This window comes from Carya illinoinensis, chromosome 13, assembly GCF_018687715.1.
Source record: "Carya illinoinensis cultivar Pawnee chromosome 13, C.illinoinensisPawnee_v1, whole genome shotgun sequence".
NCBI classification, from domain to species: Eukaryota; Viridiplantae; Streptophyta; class Magnoliopsida; order Fagales; family Juglandaceae; genus Carya; species Carya illinoinensis.
Genome location: NC_056764.1, coordinates 8,203,210 through 8,217,907, shown reverse-complemented (window position 1 = coordinate 8,217,907; position 14,698 = coordinate 8,203,210). Strand labels below are relative to the sequence as shown.

Here is a 14,698-nt window from a genome sequence, read left to right as displayed (position 1 = left end):
TAAGTTTATTTTTTTTTTAATTTTGTTACGTACAAGTAAAGTCGCGTATTAATCTGTGTATCAATATTGATTTATTTATATTTAAATTTAAATTATTTTTAATAAAATTTACATCAATCACATTAAATTAATATATATATTAATGTATAGTTATACTTACAACTATAAATATCTTCTATATATAAAAAGTGTGTATGAAACGGAAAATCTTGTTTTAACGGTTTTTCTTGTTTTTCCGTTAAAGTTAACACCGTTTGTTTTAACGGTTTGACACATAAAATGAAGACATAAATGTTGAGAGAGATAGCATTCAATGTTGTTATATGATTTATTAATCTCATTAATAATTATAATACTTAAAAGTTTATATAATAATAAGTAATTAAAGATTAGTTATTATATTTTTCTCTTTCTCCTTAACATATACACATGTATTAGGTGCATAAGACGTGAATCCCTAAGTATAATATACATATATTATACGTTTCATTAACTCAGATTATTGAGTATTCTAAATTTAAAAATCTCATATAATATATAATACAAGTGTGTTTAATCAAGTGTTTTTTTTCCCCATGGTAGTAGGGCGTAGCTTCCGCTAAGTCATATTCCATACATAGGCTTGCTATGATAGGCACGTGACAAAGACCGTGATTCTTGAGCTAATCAAGAAAGAGTAAATTCTGCCAACAATTTCAAAATATATTTTATGATTTATATATATGCTATATATAGAAAATATTATACCACAAATTTTATAAAAAGATTATGTTTTAACTTTGTGTTGTCCCTGATCGACTCAACCAACAGCAAAATAAGAATTTCAATGTTGTCTCTATTGATTGTCTACAGGATGACATAAATTGATGAATTATAATATAAACATCAAACGACACATATTTTGAACTACCGTTTATGTTAGACTTTTATTAAATTTTTCGCATACATCTTTACTAAAATTATAGATGTTATAAACATGTATTGGATTATATGATATTTTGAACTAATTTTTTTATTTTCTCCAATATGCCTTAAATTATTAAGTGACATCAATAATTTTTATAAAATATATATTATTTTTTACAAATAATCATTTCATAAAATTAGACAAACGTGCTTTGCACGTTACTCCCACCTAGTATATATATATATATATATTTTTTTTTTCTTTTCAAATTTTCGAGTATTGCCAAAAGTTTATTCCTCGACAGGCAGAAAAATGATTATGTGACAATAAAATAAATAAATCCCCAAGCCAACTCATATGCCAAACAAATACCATCCACCATAATCTCTCTCGCCACCGCCTCATTCTCTCAATCTCTCGTCTACCACACACTGCCACAAATTTCTATCTTTCGAAATGGCTGACACCGGAGTGGTCACCGTTTACGGTAATGGAGCGATATACGAGACCGCCAAGAAATCTCCGTTCTCTGTCAAGGTGGGTCTCGCCCAGATGCTCCGCGGCGGGGTCATTATGGACGTGGTGAACGCCGAGCAGGCTCGGGTCGCTGAGGAGGCAGGTGCGTGCGCCGTTATGGCTCTGGAACGTGTGCCGGCGGATATCAGGGCCCAGGGTGGAGTGGCCCGCATGAGTGACCCACAGCTGATCAAGGAGATCAAGCAGGCTGTGACCATCCCTGTTATGGCGAAAGCCCGCATCGGGCACTTCGTGGAGGCTCAGATCCTGGAGGCCATCGGGATCGACTACGTGGACGAATCCGAGGTGCTCACACCGGCCGACGAGGACAATCATATCAACAAGCACAACTTCCGTATCCCCTTTGTCTGCGGCTGCCGGAACCTCGGCGAGGCCCTTCGGAGGATCCGCGAAGGCGCGGCGATGATCCGCACCAAGGGTGAGGCCGGAACCGGCAACGTGATCGAGGCCGTTAGGCACGTGCGTTCGGTCATGGGAGACATCAGAGTACTGAGGAACATGGACGACGACGAGGTCTTCACCTTCGCCAAGAAGATCGCCGCGCCGTACGACCTCGTGATGCAGACCAAGCAGCTCGGGAGGCTGCCCGTCGTGCAATTCGCTGCGGGCGGGGTCGCGACCCCGGCCGACGCTGCGCTGATGATGCAGCTGGGCTGCGATGGTGTGTTCGTGGGCTCCGGAGTGTTCAAGAGCGGGGACCCGGTGAGGCGAGCGCGGGCCATTGTGCAGGCCGTGACCCATTACAGTGACCCAGATGTGCTTGCGGAGGTGAGCTGCGGGTTGGGCGAGGCCATGGTAGGGATTAATCTCAATGATGATAAGGTTGAGAGGTACGCAAACCGGTCCGAGTAGAAAGGAAAATGGTGGGAAATTAAGGACGAGGAGTATAGTCTTCTCTGGAAAGATTTACAATATTAATGCCATATTTTATTAGTTTTGCTTTGAATTAGCTATAGATTTTGGCTTGGAAGTTCACGATTAGGGGATCATAGATTTGAAATTGTCTTCCTTTTAAACAAGTAGTAGATTTATCATGAAATCCTGGAAATTATTGTCACATCACCTTTGATAGCTTACCGGATGTACTAATTGCTTTCCGCCTGTGAGAATGAATGTGTTTTGGTTGGAAATAACAGGTGGGAATTGTTCCTTTCATTTTGTTGGGTATGAAATAACAGTACTTTGTCAAATGCCTCTTTGAATTTGATTTCTTAACATATTGTGTTTTGAGGAAAATAGCTGTGTCAAATTGCCATACATTTTCACGTAGGCAATGATGCCTTGCACTAATTGGTTTTGAATACTCTCAGTTTGGGGAGAAATTGTGACACTCACAAGTGATACACTAACCATCATGTCAATCGTCACATATGGGGATTCTTGGGGTAGGCTTAGATCTTGCTTTTTTTGTTACCTTTTGACCACAATGACCTATTTTTAATTTAAGAGTTATTCTATGGAGACATATTGCACACCCTTGGTGGTTTTTTTGTTTTTTTGTTTTTGTTTTATTTTATTTTATTTTATTATATATATATATATATATATATTTTTTTTTTTAAATCAGTCCTTGCATATCTCCTCTCCCTCTCCTTTCTCTCTTCTCATGCGTGTCCTCATCGCGGCCCAGATCCGTCGCCGCCTTCGACTGGGCCTCCCACCGCAGCCACTGAACACTACCATTGAGCCCTTCCTCCTCCCCAAACCCGAGGCCCGTAGCTCCTCCCTCTTTCCTCGCACGCACGCCCTCTCTCTGCACAGTTTTCCCACGTCGCAGCTCAGATCCGCCACCTACAATAGCGCGTCACTGCCCATGAGCATGCCGGACCTCCACCCCTCTGCCATGCCCTCCTTCCCTAGCCCACGCCGACCTTCCTCTCCCTCACATGCCCTCTCCCTCACGGGTCTTCTCTCCCTCATGGCTAGATCTACACCACCGGACAACTGTACTGCCACCTCGACAGTCGACAGCACCTACAGCTCCACCGTAGCCTCCCCATGACCACTCTTTTCAGATCCCGCAAAGGATGGGCGGCGTGGGGGGGATGCGGGAGAGTGTTGTGGAGAGTTTTTGGTCATTTCACTTTCCCCATACTTTTTCTTAATTTAATATGCATTTAAGACCTATTATGGGTTCTCTTGTGGTTCCTTTTCTTGACTAGTGGAAGATGTGAACCTTCAAAAAAAGGCCATCTGCTGTTTCCTTTTTTTAAACATATGTTTTCTTTTCCTTTTCTGTTTTTCATTTTTTTTTAATGGAGTCACTAATCTCTGTTCTCGTCTTTGCCACTTTTAATAGTCATTGCCTGTAATTTGCCCTCCTAACTTTGTTTTGGCTGGCTGCTCTATGTTTGACGTTCTTGACCCAATGTTCAAAATTTCACATAAGCTTTTCCAATCATGTAACTTAGCCTGTGGGGTTTGTACCGCATGCCTCCCATCCGGATTGTGGACTGCTCAAGGCGACTTAGCATTGATCTCGTGGCGATATATACGTTTGTTTCGGAGCTGTTCAGGCTTATTTAGTAAACAACATAACGTGCAAATGGGCAAATAGCCTTGCCAAACTTGTTATTCGTGTTCAGCGCCACCTCAAAATACGATTGGGAACTGCATTTCAATAAGCCCAAATCCGAACCGGCAATGTTTACTCCGGATTGCAGACCTTTTGTTTTACTGAGCCGTGCCTTTGGGATCTCAGAACCGGACCCTTACTCCCTTGTTCATTTTGGGTGTTAGGAATTTCTCCATATACTTTATTACTATTTATTATTTTATTATTATTTTTTATATATTTTTTATTAGTATTTATTACTTTTATTACTATTTAATATTCAATTATTATTTTTTATTTATTTTTTTATTACTATTCACAACATTCTTCAACACTTTTCAACACTCAAATCTAACTTAAAATTACTACACTATTACTACCCATTTACTATTATTTTTATATTTATTTTTTTAATTTTTTATTTTACTTAATAATTAAGAAAGTGAATATTAATAAAATTATATATTTTTTTAATTTTTTCTTAATAATTAAAGATGTTAAAAAATAATAAAATAACTAAATAATAATAGAATAGTAACTCTATCGCTCCCCAGAACAAAAATGCAGCGATGCTCTTCCAACTTTGAGTCGGTGGCAAAGTGACGCCTGAATACAGACAGTGTGACGCTGAATCGACTGGTCCTTTCGGTCTCCCTGAATCGAACAAGATGCAAAAAAAGCTTCTTTCGGTAATCAAAGATGAAGAAAAAGGCCCGCCAAGAAATGATTCTTTAGGGCTTTATATGTCTTCGGCCTCCATGATATTTGGTTTTGCAACATGAAAAAGGCTCACAATTTTTTATTTTCTGGGAAGTATGAAGAAGGCTCTCAAGTATGGGTTGGTGTGAGATGAATGTGTTTCTCCAAAAAATAAAAAATAAATACAGTCCAGGTTATTAATATGCTATCCCCATTATTTTTATTGAACAAAAATAAATATTACCACTAATTGGGAAAAAAATCTACCAAGAAGAGAGCATTGTAACTTTTCCGTTGTGATCTCCTGAAAACTATGACCATGGAATAATGGCTGGAGTTTGATAACTTTTATTCTTCACTTATTGAAGCCTTGGTTCATGAAACTTGGGTGCATGCCTAAAGGTCTTGTTAAAAAACAATATGATCATAGCATCTTGGTCATAGAATCTCTTTTAAGAGTTGGGTGTTTATCATTGCCTCTGCCCCACCATTCCCCAACTTGTTCCCTTCTTCCTTTACAGTTCAAACCAAAGACAAGCAATCTCTTATTAGGACCCACATACAAAAGACATTAGACTATTCTCAAACGTATCATATATGTCACATCTCTTTCATCCAAGTATCACGTCCATCGCTTTAGTTGAAACCGAGAGATATAGGTAGAGAATGTGCACAATCTCTAGAGATGAGAATATTGTTATACTAGCAGTATGCTTTCTTGCATATATTAAAAAGTAGGGAACGTGGACCGTTTGCCTTCCTTATACAGCATGCAATGCATGAGCAAAGATTCTCGCTTTGCTCAGACGCCATTCTTAGGAATGTAGAACCAATTAATGAAGTACCCCGGCCAGTTTTCCTTCCATGTAGCAAAAAGAAACAATAAGCCATATCAACGACAGGCCGCTTCAATCCCCCTGATCTCTCTCCCTCTCTCACTCTCTCTGACCCTCCAAATGGACATGATTTCAGAGAATGAGAACGAATGTGACGTTACAAACCTCCCGGTCGTAAGTAAAAAACTGCCTAAGCAGCATTTCAAGGTCTGCTTCTGTTTCAAGAGAATATTCAAGCACCGGATATATGAACCACCGGAAGATATCAAGAAACTATTCGAGCGGTATTCGGAGAATGGTACCATGACCGTTGAACACTTGCAAAGGTTCCTCATTGAGGTTCAAGAAGAAAGTAATGCCAGCAAGGACAGTGCCCAGGCCATTTTCAACAGCCTCAAACATCTCAACGTGTTCCCTCGGAAGGGCCTCAGTTTTGAAGCTTTCTACCGATATCTTCTGAGTGATAGAAATTCCGCTATCCGTCGTGTGGTAATTAATGATCTTATAATATCTTTTAGATTTTTCATAAGATTATAAAGTTATTTTTATTGTAAATAAATCTAACGTATCATATGAAATTATATTAGTTTATAAATTTCTTTTTTGCGAAATCTCAATTTTTATGATTATAGCACTAATTCTGATCTAAACAATTTATAAGGGTAACTTAGCTTATGATATAGATCTAGAACAAAATTGATGTTTCAAGTAACTCATCAAATTAGATTTTCTGTTTGAATATATGGGCGCAGGTGCACCAGGACATGCAGGCACCACTTGCTCATTATTTCATATTCACAAGCCATAATTCCTACCTAACTGGTAATCAACTCAGCAGTGATTGCAGTGAGGTCCCTATCATAGCCGCACTGAAAAAAGGTGTCAAAGTAATTGAATTGGATCTGTGGCCAAACGACCGGGAAGACGGTGTTGAAGTTCGCCATGGAGGGTATGAAGTTTCGTTTACATTTGTGCCTATAACTTTTGGAATAGGTTCTCTTCATTTTATCCTGAGGTTCATTTTATACATCTATCCCTTTTGATCGGCTCTAGATTTAATAATTCAATTAAGAACTCTAGAATATCCAAACCATAAATTTGCAGACAATATTATTAATTGAGTAATTCTAAGAACATATCTGCATCTGCATTACTTAAATAGTAAAATTTGATTTATAATGTTTAAATTTTAAAACTTATCTTTCAGATCAATTAATTATATATTATATAATTAAACATGATTTTCTTTGGAGAATAGAATTTTCATATTAATAATAGAATTATTTATCTTTTGATTATGATCTCACATGCGAGGGTTAATTGATAGGATGAAAATACAAGCTATAAGCCTATATCTCCATATTATATAATTTCAAAAGTTAGAAATCTTTTTCCCTACAAAAATTTTACTTTTTGGCTCACTCATTAATGAAGAATTTGGCCCACATGAGGAGATCGAAGTGTTAAGAATATAATATAAATAATAAAATCTTACTCTTCTAATCAGTTTAAACGTTTGGGACAAGTGATAATTTAATATTGTTGAGTTTTTTAGAGTTAAAGAGTAAGGCTGTTTTGACATATTGTGAAGTGCTCTTAATCCTTCTCTTCACTTTGCAAGATTTTTTATTATTATATATATAACATAGAAATAGAGGAGAATAAGGGGAGATGAAATCAAGTTATCCAACCAAAATTTTGGAGATTCATGAAGTGCTAACGTTGACACTATTTTAAAGGTTCTATGTATACATAGAGTATATATTCTCACTTTGTTTCATAGAGTAACTTTAATTCAATAAAATTTAGATATTCCTATATATATTAAATAAATTTTAGCTCAATTAAAGTACTATGCTACCTTTTGTAACATTTTCTTCAAAGGATCGCATATTAATTAATCATATCTTGCGATTATTGGAAACCCAAATTTTAGGAAGCATGACATCTATATCATGAAATCCATCCCTGTGCCTAAGTTTCAAATTAAGACTAATGTGCACTCGATCGGACATGCATTTTCTCGCCATCAAGAAAATATGATGCATTTGCATTTAGAAATAGAGAATATGGTGCACTATACAAGCTCGTACACCAACAAAGGGGCCAACGTGGTGGCATGGTCAACATATGAATGTTGAGTACTGTAATGCCATGGCAATGCTACGTGTACGAGTCATGTTAAGAGTATGGGCTAACACCACCAAGCTAATGGTCTTATCTTACTTATCATTCAATAGGGGCTCTCTCTCTCTCTCTCTCTCTCTCTCTCTCTCTCTCTCTCTCTCTCTCACGCGCGCGCGCGCACACAAGGTATCACAGTTTAGAATAATTAGATTACGTACAAAGTGTTGTGTAAACAGGTAAAAGTGTGCCTTCCCGGCCTTCTATTGCTGACATAATTAATCTTAAATATTTTCTTTGGAGCTGTACGTAGGACTCTGACTCGTCCAGTGGAACTCATCAAATGTTTGAAAGCTATTAAGGACAATGCCTTTTCTGTTTCTGACTATCCTGTTGTGATTACTTTTGAAGACCACCTAACCCCAGATCTTCAATCTATAGTTGCCCAGGTTAGTAAATCGAGCAACTTTTCATTGATCATGTCAAAGTACAATTAATTTTTATATGCCAAATTAATTCATGACTGCACTGGGAATTTTGATCTATTAGATGGTCACTAAAACATTTGGAGAATTGCTATATCGTTCTGAATCGCATTTAAAGGAATTCCCTTCACCAGAATCATTGAAGAAAAAAATCTTGATTTCAACCAAACCACCAAAAGAACTCCATGAAGCTTCTTCTTCAGCCAAGGATGAGACTTGGAACGTAAACGGGGAACATGAGGTACGTACAGCTTGGATCCATCATTCACTGATCATTATAAATTTAGGTGAAAATGAAAGAGTTCGTACGTAAATTGCATACATGTTCTACGTACGTACAAGTACGTACCATATATGCTTAGTGCACGAAGATCGATCAGTTAATTATATTGAAAACTTGGCTGCATGCAGGAGGTTGCTTCGCATGATCGGGATGATCCAACTGGCGAAGAAAATGCTGTTCCTCAATATAAGAATTTAATTGCCATTCATGCAGGAAAGCCGAAAGGTGGAAAAGATATCTGGGCCATTGATCCTAATAAAGTTAGACGTCTTAGCTTGAGTGAGCAAGAGCTTGAAGATGCCGTATATACACGTGGAACTGACATCGTCAGGTAATACTACTAGTTATAATACTGCAACAACAACCCCTTCTCTCACCATTCTCATTGTGCAGTCTCATATGCAGTACTTTAAGTTATGCAGCTAGCAGGTACAATGATGTCCGCTTGTTTGTCATTTTTGTATGCAGTCTTGTCCACGTCATAGATCAACTTCTTCATTATTGGTCATTTCAAATGTGTAGTCGTGTGCAAATCGAGATTCTTTTAAGTGATAAATAATAAAACACATGATGAAGTGAGTCTAAAGAGCATTTATAAGTTCACTACAAGAAAAATGGTCTTTTACGATTAATTTATAACAGCAAAAAGACTATTAACAACTAAATTTTTAACAAAAGACCATTTTTCTTGTAGTGGTTGTTTGTTTAACAAAAATTAAAAATTTTATTTCATCTCAATTTATCATTATAATTTTTTCAAATCTCCATACAAAATATAATAAATAATTTAACTTTTTCAAATCCCAATACAAAATTAATATTAAAAAATTATATTATAACAATATTTTATTTATTACTATTCAAAACATTTCATCTTATCTATATAACCAAATAGGACAATGCTATTAAAAATACTCACACAATCAACATTAAATGATATAAAGCTAGATCACTCTCAATGGTTTTTATATTATATAAAAAAATAAAAATTATTTAAAAAAGTTACTCTAAAACGGAGTTTCATCTAATTAGGTAAAGGAATTGTAAAATACAATTAGTTTAAGTAATCCGCTATATGTAATAGGTACCGTTCATTCTATAATTTTGTTATTATTATTTATATTTCATTTACTCTCTCTTTTTTTTTTTTTTTAACTGTTATTTTTACCATGTAAATAAATTTTTTTTATTGTTCATCATTTAAAACACATATATCTTGGAAATATTTTTAAACCAAATTTTTCATATTTTGATTTTATTTTTAATTTTTATTTGGCTTATATACTTTTGTTTTACGTGTATAGGACTGAATTATTTTACATTGTATATAAAAAAATTTGCAAATATAAAAAAATATATGGATATTGTAAATTTATTGGTAGAAATGAAATATTTAAAAAGAATAAAAAAATATTATTTAAATGATATGAAAAAAAATTAGATAAGTTAATATATGATATATTGTAAAAGTCATTATGTAAAATAAAAAAAGTGAAGTTTGATGATATATTTTAAAAGATAAGATAAAGAAATCATTAGGAGTGATCTTACTAACTTCATGTATTCATCTCTTATTTCTATCCTACTTAGAAGCATTGTCGAAAGTACTTGAGATCTTTTTTCATATGTACTAGGATTTAACGATCGCCGTCATGTACTATATATTAAAAGAGTTCGGTTAAAGACACAAAGAAATCCTACAAACTAATTTAGCATCGTGTCACATCAGTTTATTTATTTAATTTCTTTTTTTAAGATTTATCAAGTTTTTTTTTTTCATATAATCTCATTTTCCCTCACTTCGTCAGTCCCACAAATTCAACCGCCCATCATTCCTTTCCACTTCGTGTCCCCGTTGTCTACCGATAAGGTAATCTTTGTCGACATCCTATCCCCAATAGCCACGTTTGGTAATCACCCCCGAGGTCGTCCTTGACATCATCGCCGTCAGTTTTAGTCCCTAACATGGGAGCCCTCAATCCCGTCCCTCCTTGGAAAGTATACACAAACCAAATCCATTTTAAGATTTTCCATTTTCACGTAACCAAATAGGAGAATAGTTAAAATGTTAAAATCTCTATTTCCTTATTCTTTGATAATTGTTTTATGGGCAAACAAGGTCTTTGGAGATCGATTTCGACAAAGAAAATAAAACTCACTAGTGTACTCGTGGTTCATGAGCTCCAGAGTCTCCTCCTTGTGACCGAAGCCTTTCTGATCATAAATCTTGCTCCTCTTCAAGTTCTTCCTAAACACCTTCGCATGGTCGGAGTCCATATCCACCGAAAAAGACGAAGAGGAAGAAACCCCATAACACCATATAGAGAGAGGCTTCCTGGACTTAACAGCTCAGGGTATGCTTAGACTCTCTGGCGAGAGAAGAGGTCCATATGAGTGGGGATACATCAGAGTTGGGGAGAGAGAGAGAGAGAGAGAGAGAGAGAGTGGACGTAGGCGAAGGGGACTGGGACGCGGGGGTAGAGGCAAAGCCAGAAAATCTGGTTTGGGTGCAAGTTACAAAAAAATAATTTTGGGAGATACTAATTTTCATATAGTCTACTTTATAAAAACATCTTTAAAATTTTAATTTTCATCAAATTTTGGGAAGAGGCCGAAGCGCTCCCCCCCCCCCCCCCCCCCCAAGTAGTTCCACCCCTGGTGAGGGGTGAAAAAAATAAATAAATAACTGATGTAGTTAAGTGCCATATGTGGAATCTTTTGTGAGATTCTTTGTGTCTTTAATGTTTTCCATATTAGAATGTTAATACTCAATTATGGGGCAAAATAGATCAAATTCATGCAAGAAATTTAAGAAACTATAGAGAGGTACTAGATGGGAGAATCAGGAAGTTAGGATTAAAATTTGTAGAGTGAAGAAGTACCTTTTAATTGTTTCAATTGAATGAATTGAAGACATGACATTATAAAGTTGACAATATATATGAAGATCCATTACCCTAACAGAACTCTAGTACAATAACATTGATCGGATGATCTAATTATTTTTTGCTGATCTGATCTAGGTTTACCCAAAAGAATTTGCTGAGGGTGTACCCTAAAGGTTTGCGCTTCGACTCATCAAATTACGATCCTATGCTCGGATGGATGCATGGAGCTCAAATGGTTGCATTTAATATGCAGGCAAGAGCACTACTTCTTCCATCTTAACACAGAAATACAAATGTCTTATGTCTTAATTTTTGTTAAATTAAGCCCAAGAGTAGTACTGTTTAAACTGGTCCAAGTCCCGGCCTCAACCAACTAGCTTAAACTTTTGATCAGTTATATACTATTTAAAATTAAATATTAGCTAGACTGAAAGATCAACTGCAGTCTTCATGTGTCCTAGTCTTGAATTACGTACTGATCATGAGCATGCATGCAACATGAGTGATCTGCATCATGCATCTAGCGCCTGTTCTAGACCATATTGGTGTAGGAAACTTGAACCTTATCATGAACTAGTACATTTATATATATAGTAATCTAAAAGATTTCGGCCTTTGAGCTGCAAAGCGATTCGAATTTCCGAGAAGATCGAAATGATAATAAAACACTTAAAGAGTATTTGGTCTACTGTAAATATGTATTATCTATTCAATGGTCGATTAATTAATTAAATATCACTTGTGAATAGGTGTTTATGCCAATTATAATCAATTTATAGATTTAACAGATCATGACGTAAACAAAATCATAAATATCGAAATTGCGCGCAATAAAAAACAGGGTACAACATTAATTTTTTGATGATGATCTAGTGAAAAAGTCTGTACTTCTAAAGAATTCTTCATGAGAATTAAAAACGTTTCTAGGAATTATGCTTATAGTCCCCTAGCTATAGAATAAATATATTACATACAATTAGTTTAAGGCTGCATTTGAATGTTAAGGTGATTTCAGATGATTTAAATTGATATATGAATAGTAATATTTTGTAGATCTCATTTTTATGTGTTTAAATGCATGGAATAGGTTAAAATGAGTTTAAATTTTTATAGAAAGTTGAAAAAAATAATGGATTATATCATTGATTAGTTTGAGATAAGTTGATTTGATTTCAACAACTAAACACATTGGCCTAAGACTGCAAATTCAAATCTTTGTAAATTCAAATTCAGACTGTAATCTTTTCGCGTCATTATTTCACTCAATCTATATATGCACCCACAACAATCCCAAAATGCTAGATTAATTCCTTTTGTTCACCTGATTATGATCTATAGTACGTACGACCTCATCCGTATATACTTCCCTCAAACTTATCTAGAATACTATATATATATGGATGGACTCACCGCCGTAATGATTAATTAAGTGCTATTTGGATAGTGAGTCGAGATGAAATGAGTTAAGATAAAAGTTAAATGTTGAATAAAATATTATTTTTTAATATTTTTATTATTTTGAGATTTGAAAAAAATTAAATTGTTTATTATATTTTATGTGAAAATTTAATAAGATTATAATGATTATATGAAATGAGATGACTTTAGATCAATTTTAATGAAATGAGATGATTATAATGATTATAATGATTATTTTCGAGATTTTACAATGATCACATAATAAGTTTTACAATGACAACTTTTTTTTCCCCTAAAAATATAATTTAAGTTTCAATTAACATCTACAGCTACTCCAAGACCCTAAAACTCCATGCTGGAATGATTGTCTCTATTCTGCTTATCTTTTCCCTGCTTTTCCTCGACTATAGGGATATGGGAAGTACCTTTGGATTATGCAAGGAATGTTCAGAGCCAATGGCGGCTGCGGTTACGTGAAAAAGCCTGACTTTTTGTTGGAAGTAACTCCAAGTGATGAGGTTTTTGATCCAGCGAATAATATTCCACCAATTCAGAAAATCTTGAAGGTGTACTGTGGTTTTAGGCAGTGTTTAAAACCGTATTCGTTTTCCTTCCTTCATTCATTCATTGTGTAATATCTAGCATTGCTAATCTGCATGCATGTTATCTTTATGGTACGAACAGGTAAAAGTCTACTTGGGAGAAGGGTGGCATTCAGATTTCCGCCACACGCACTTTGATCGATTTTCACCACCGGACTTTTTTGTCAGAGTAAGATCGATGCTTAATTGAAACTTCTCATCTCTCTCTAAAGTTGTTTGTGCCGAAATAAGAATTAAGTTTCCTTCGCAAGACGTTACTGCATGCTTGCTCAATATGACAAACTGACTTCACTCTAGATGCATATATGCTTGGAAGATGAAAATGAAACAAATGAATTAATATACCGAGTGGTGATGAGGTAGTAAACTGTTCACTGCAGGTTGGAATTGATGGTGTTCCAGATGACAAAGTTATGGAGCAAACGAAAGCAATTGAGGATGAATGGCTACCAGTATGGAATGAGGAGTTTGAATTCAAATTGAGGGTCCCCGAATTAGCCATTCTCAGGATTGAGATCCTTGAGTACGACACATCAGGAAAACATGACTTCGGAGGCCAAACATGCTTACCTGTATCAGAGTTGAGAACCGGTATTCGAGTAATTCCATTGCATAATAAAAAGGGAGACAAATACTACTCTACAAAGCTTCTTATGCGATTTGAATTTTTACCTGCAAATTAATAAAACATCCATGATCTGGGCCGGATATTTTATGTGTTGGCTGGGCTTATTTACTATTTGTTTTTGTGATTTGAATCTCTCTCTCTCTCTCTCTCTCTACATATATATATATTACTGTTAGATTACAAGCAACACAGTACATAAACTAATCCATCACAAAGCGCAAGGATCCCTCCCACCAGCAAAATTATTTAAATTTAATCTCTGATGTTTCGAACCCATATATAGTAGCTTCCTCTGTTCAAATGAAATACTAACAGCTAGGAATATATAATTAATTTGTTCCGAACCCATGATTTCTTTGTTGCTATCGGTGAAAAAAATAAATGACTTGCTTCATATTCAAATTTGGGAGGAAGCTATGAATGTTTAATCCTCATGAAATCAGGTAGTGTTGCATACCAAAATTTAAGAACTTTTGCGAGTTAAGGTTTTATGAGCAATGAAGAGCATTCTCAATGGGTTATGTAAAACCCAACTTTTTGTAAAATTTAAAAGAAAGAGCTCAAAATAGCCATCCAATAGATTATGTATTTCATCACTAATATCCAGTTTGCTACAGTAGCACTGTTAACAAATGCATAAATTTTTTTATTCATTTCTCTCTTACCTTCTACTTTTTTTTTCTTTTGCTACATAAACTAGAAAGTAATCTTTATTTCATTTCAGCCCCTAGTTCCT

At 35.3% G+C, this 14,698-nt stretch overlaps 2 protein-coding genes across 2 annotated transcripts; both read left to right on the top strand.

Moving 5' to 3' along the window:
* Nucleotides 1-1,251: 1,251 nt before the first annotated feature.
* On the top strand, nucleotides 1,252-2,634 carry LOC122292567 (probable pyridoxal 5'-phosphate synthase subunit PDX1). The gene has a single exon (XM_043100979.1). It carries the CDS (start codon nucleotides 1,364-1,366, stop codon nucleotides 2,294-2,296), a length of 933 nt encoding a protein of 310 aa, XP_042956913.1. The 5' UTR covers nucleotides 1,252-1,363; the 3' UTR covers nucleotides 2,297-2,634.
* Nucleotides 2,635-5,508: 2,874 nt separating this feature from the next.
* LOC122291450 (phosphoinositide phospholipase C 2-like) lies at nucleotides 5,509-14,092 on the top strand. Its single transcript, XM_043099170.1, has 9 exons — nucleotides 5,509-6,022; nucleotides 6,286-6,482; nucleotides 7,971-8,106; nucleotides 8,207-8,383; nucleotides 8,554-8,756; nucleotides 11,449-11,566; nucleotides 13,143-13,298; nucleotides 13,417-13,503; nucleotides 13,715-14,092. The coding sequence occupies exons 1-9, from the start codon at nucleotides 5,534-5,536 to the stop codon at nucleotides 14,015-14,017; spliced, it is 1,866 nt and encodes a 621-aa protein (XP_042955104.1). The 5' UTR covers nucleotides 5,509-5,533; the 3' UTR covers nucleotides 14,018-14,092.
* Nucleotides 14,093-14,698: the final 606 nt, after the last annotated feature.

Excerpts from the sequence above, each read along its gene's own strand:
- LOC122292567 (XM_043100979.1), top strand. The coding sequence starts at position 1,364 with ATGGCTGACACCGGAGTGGTCACCGTTTACGGTAATGGAGCGATATAC.
- LOC122291450 (XM_043099170.1), top strand. The coding sequence starts at position 5,534 with ATGAAGTACCCCGGCCAGTTTTCCTTCCATGTAGCAAAAAGAAACAAT. Across the intron at positions 6,483-7,970 it reads GTTGAAGTTCGCCATGGAGG|GACTCTGACTCGTCCAGTGG; the intron begins GTATGAAGTTTC and ends AGCTGTACGTAG. Across the intron at positions 8,384-8,553 it reads ACGTAAACGGGGAACATGAG|GAGGTTGCTTCGCATGATCG; the intron begins GTACGTACAGCT and ends GGCTGCATGCAG.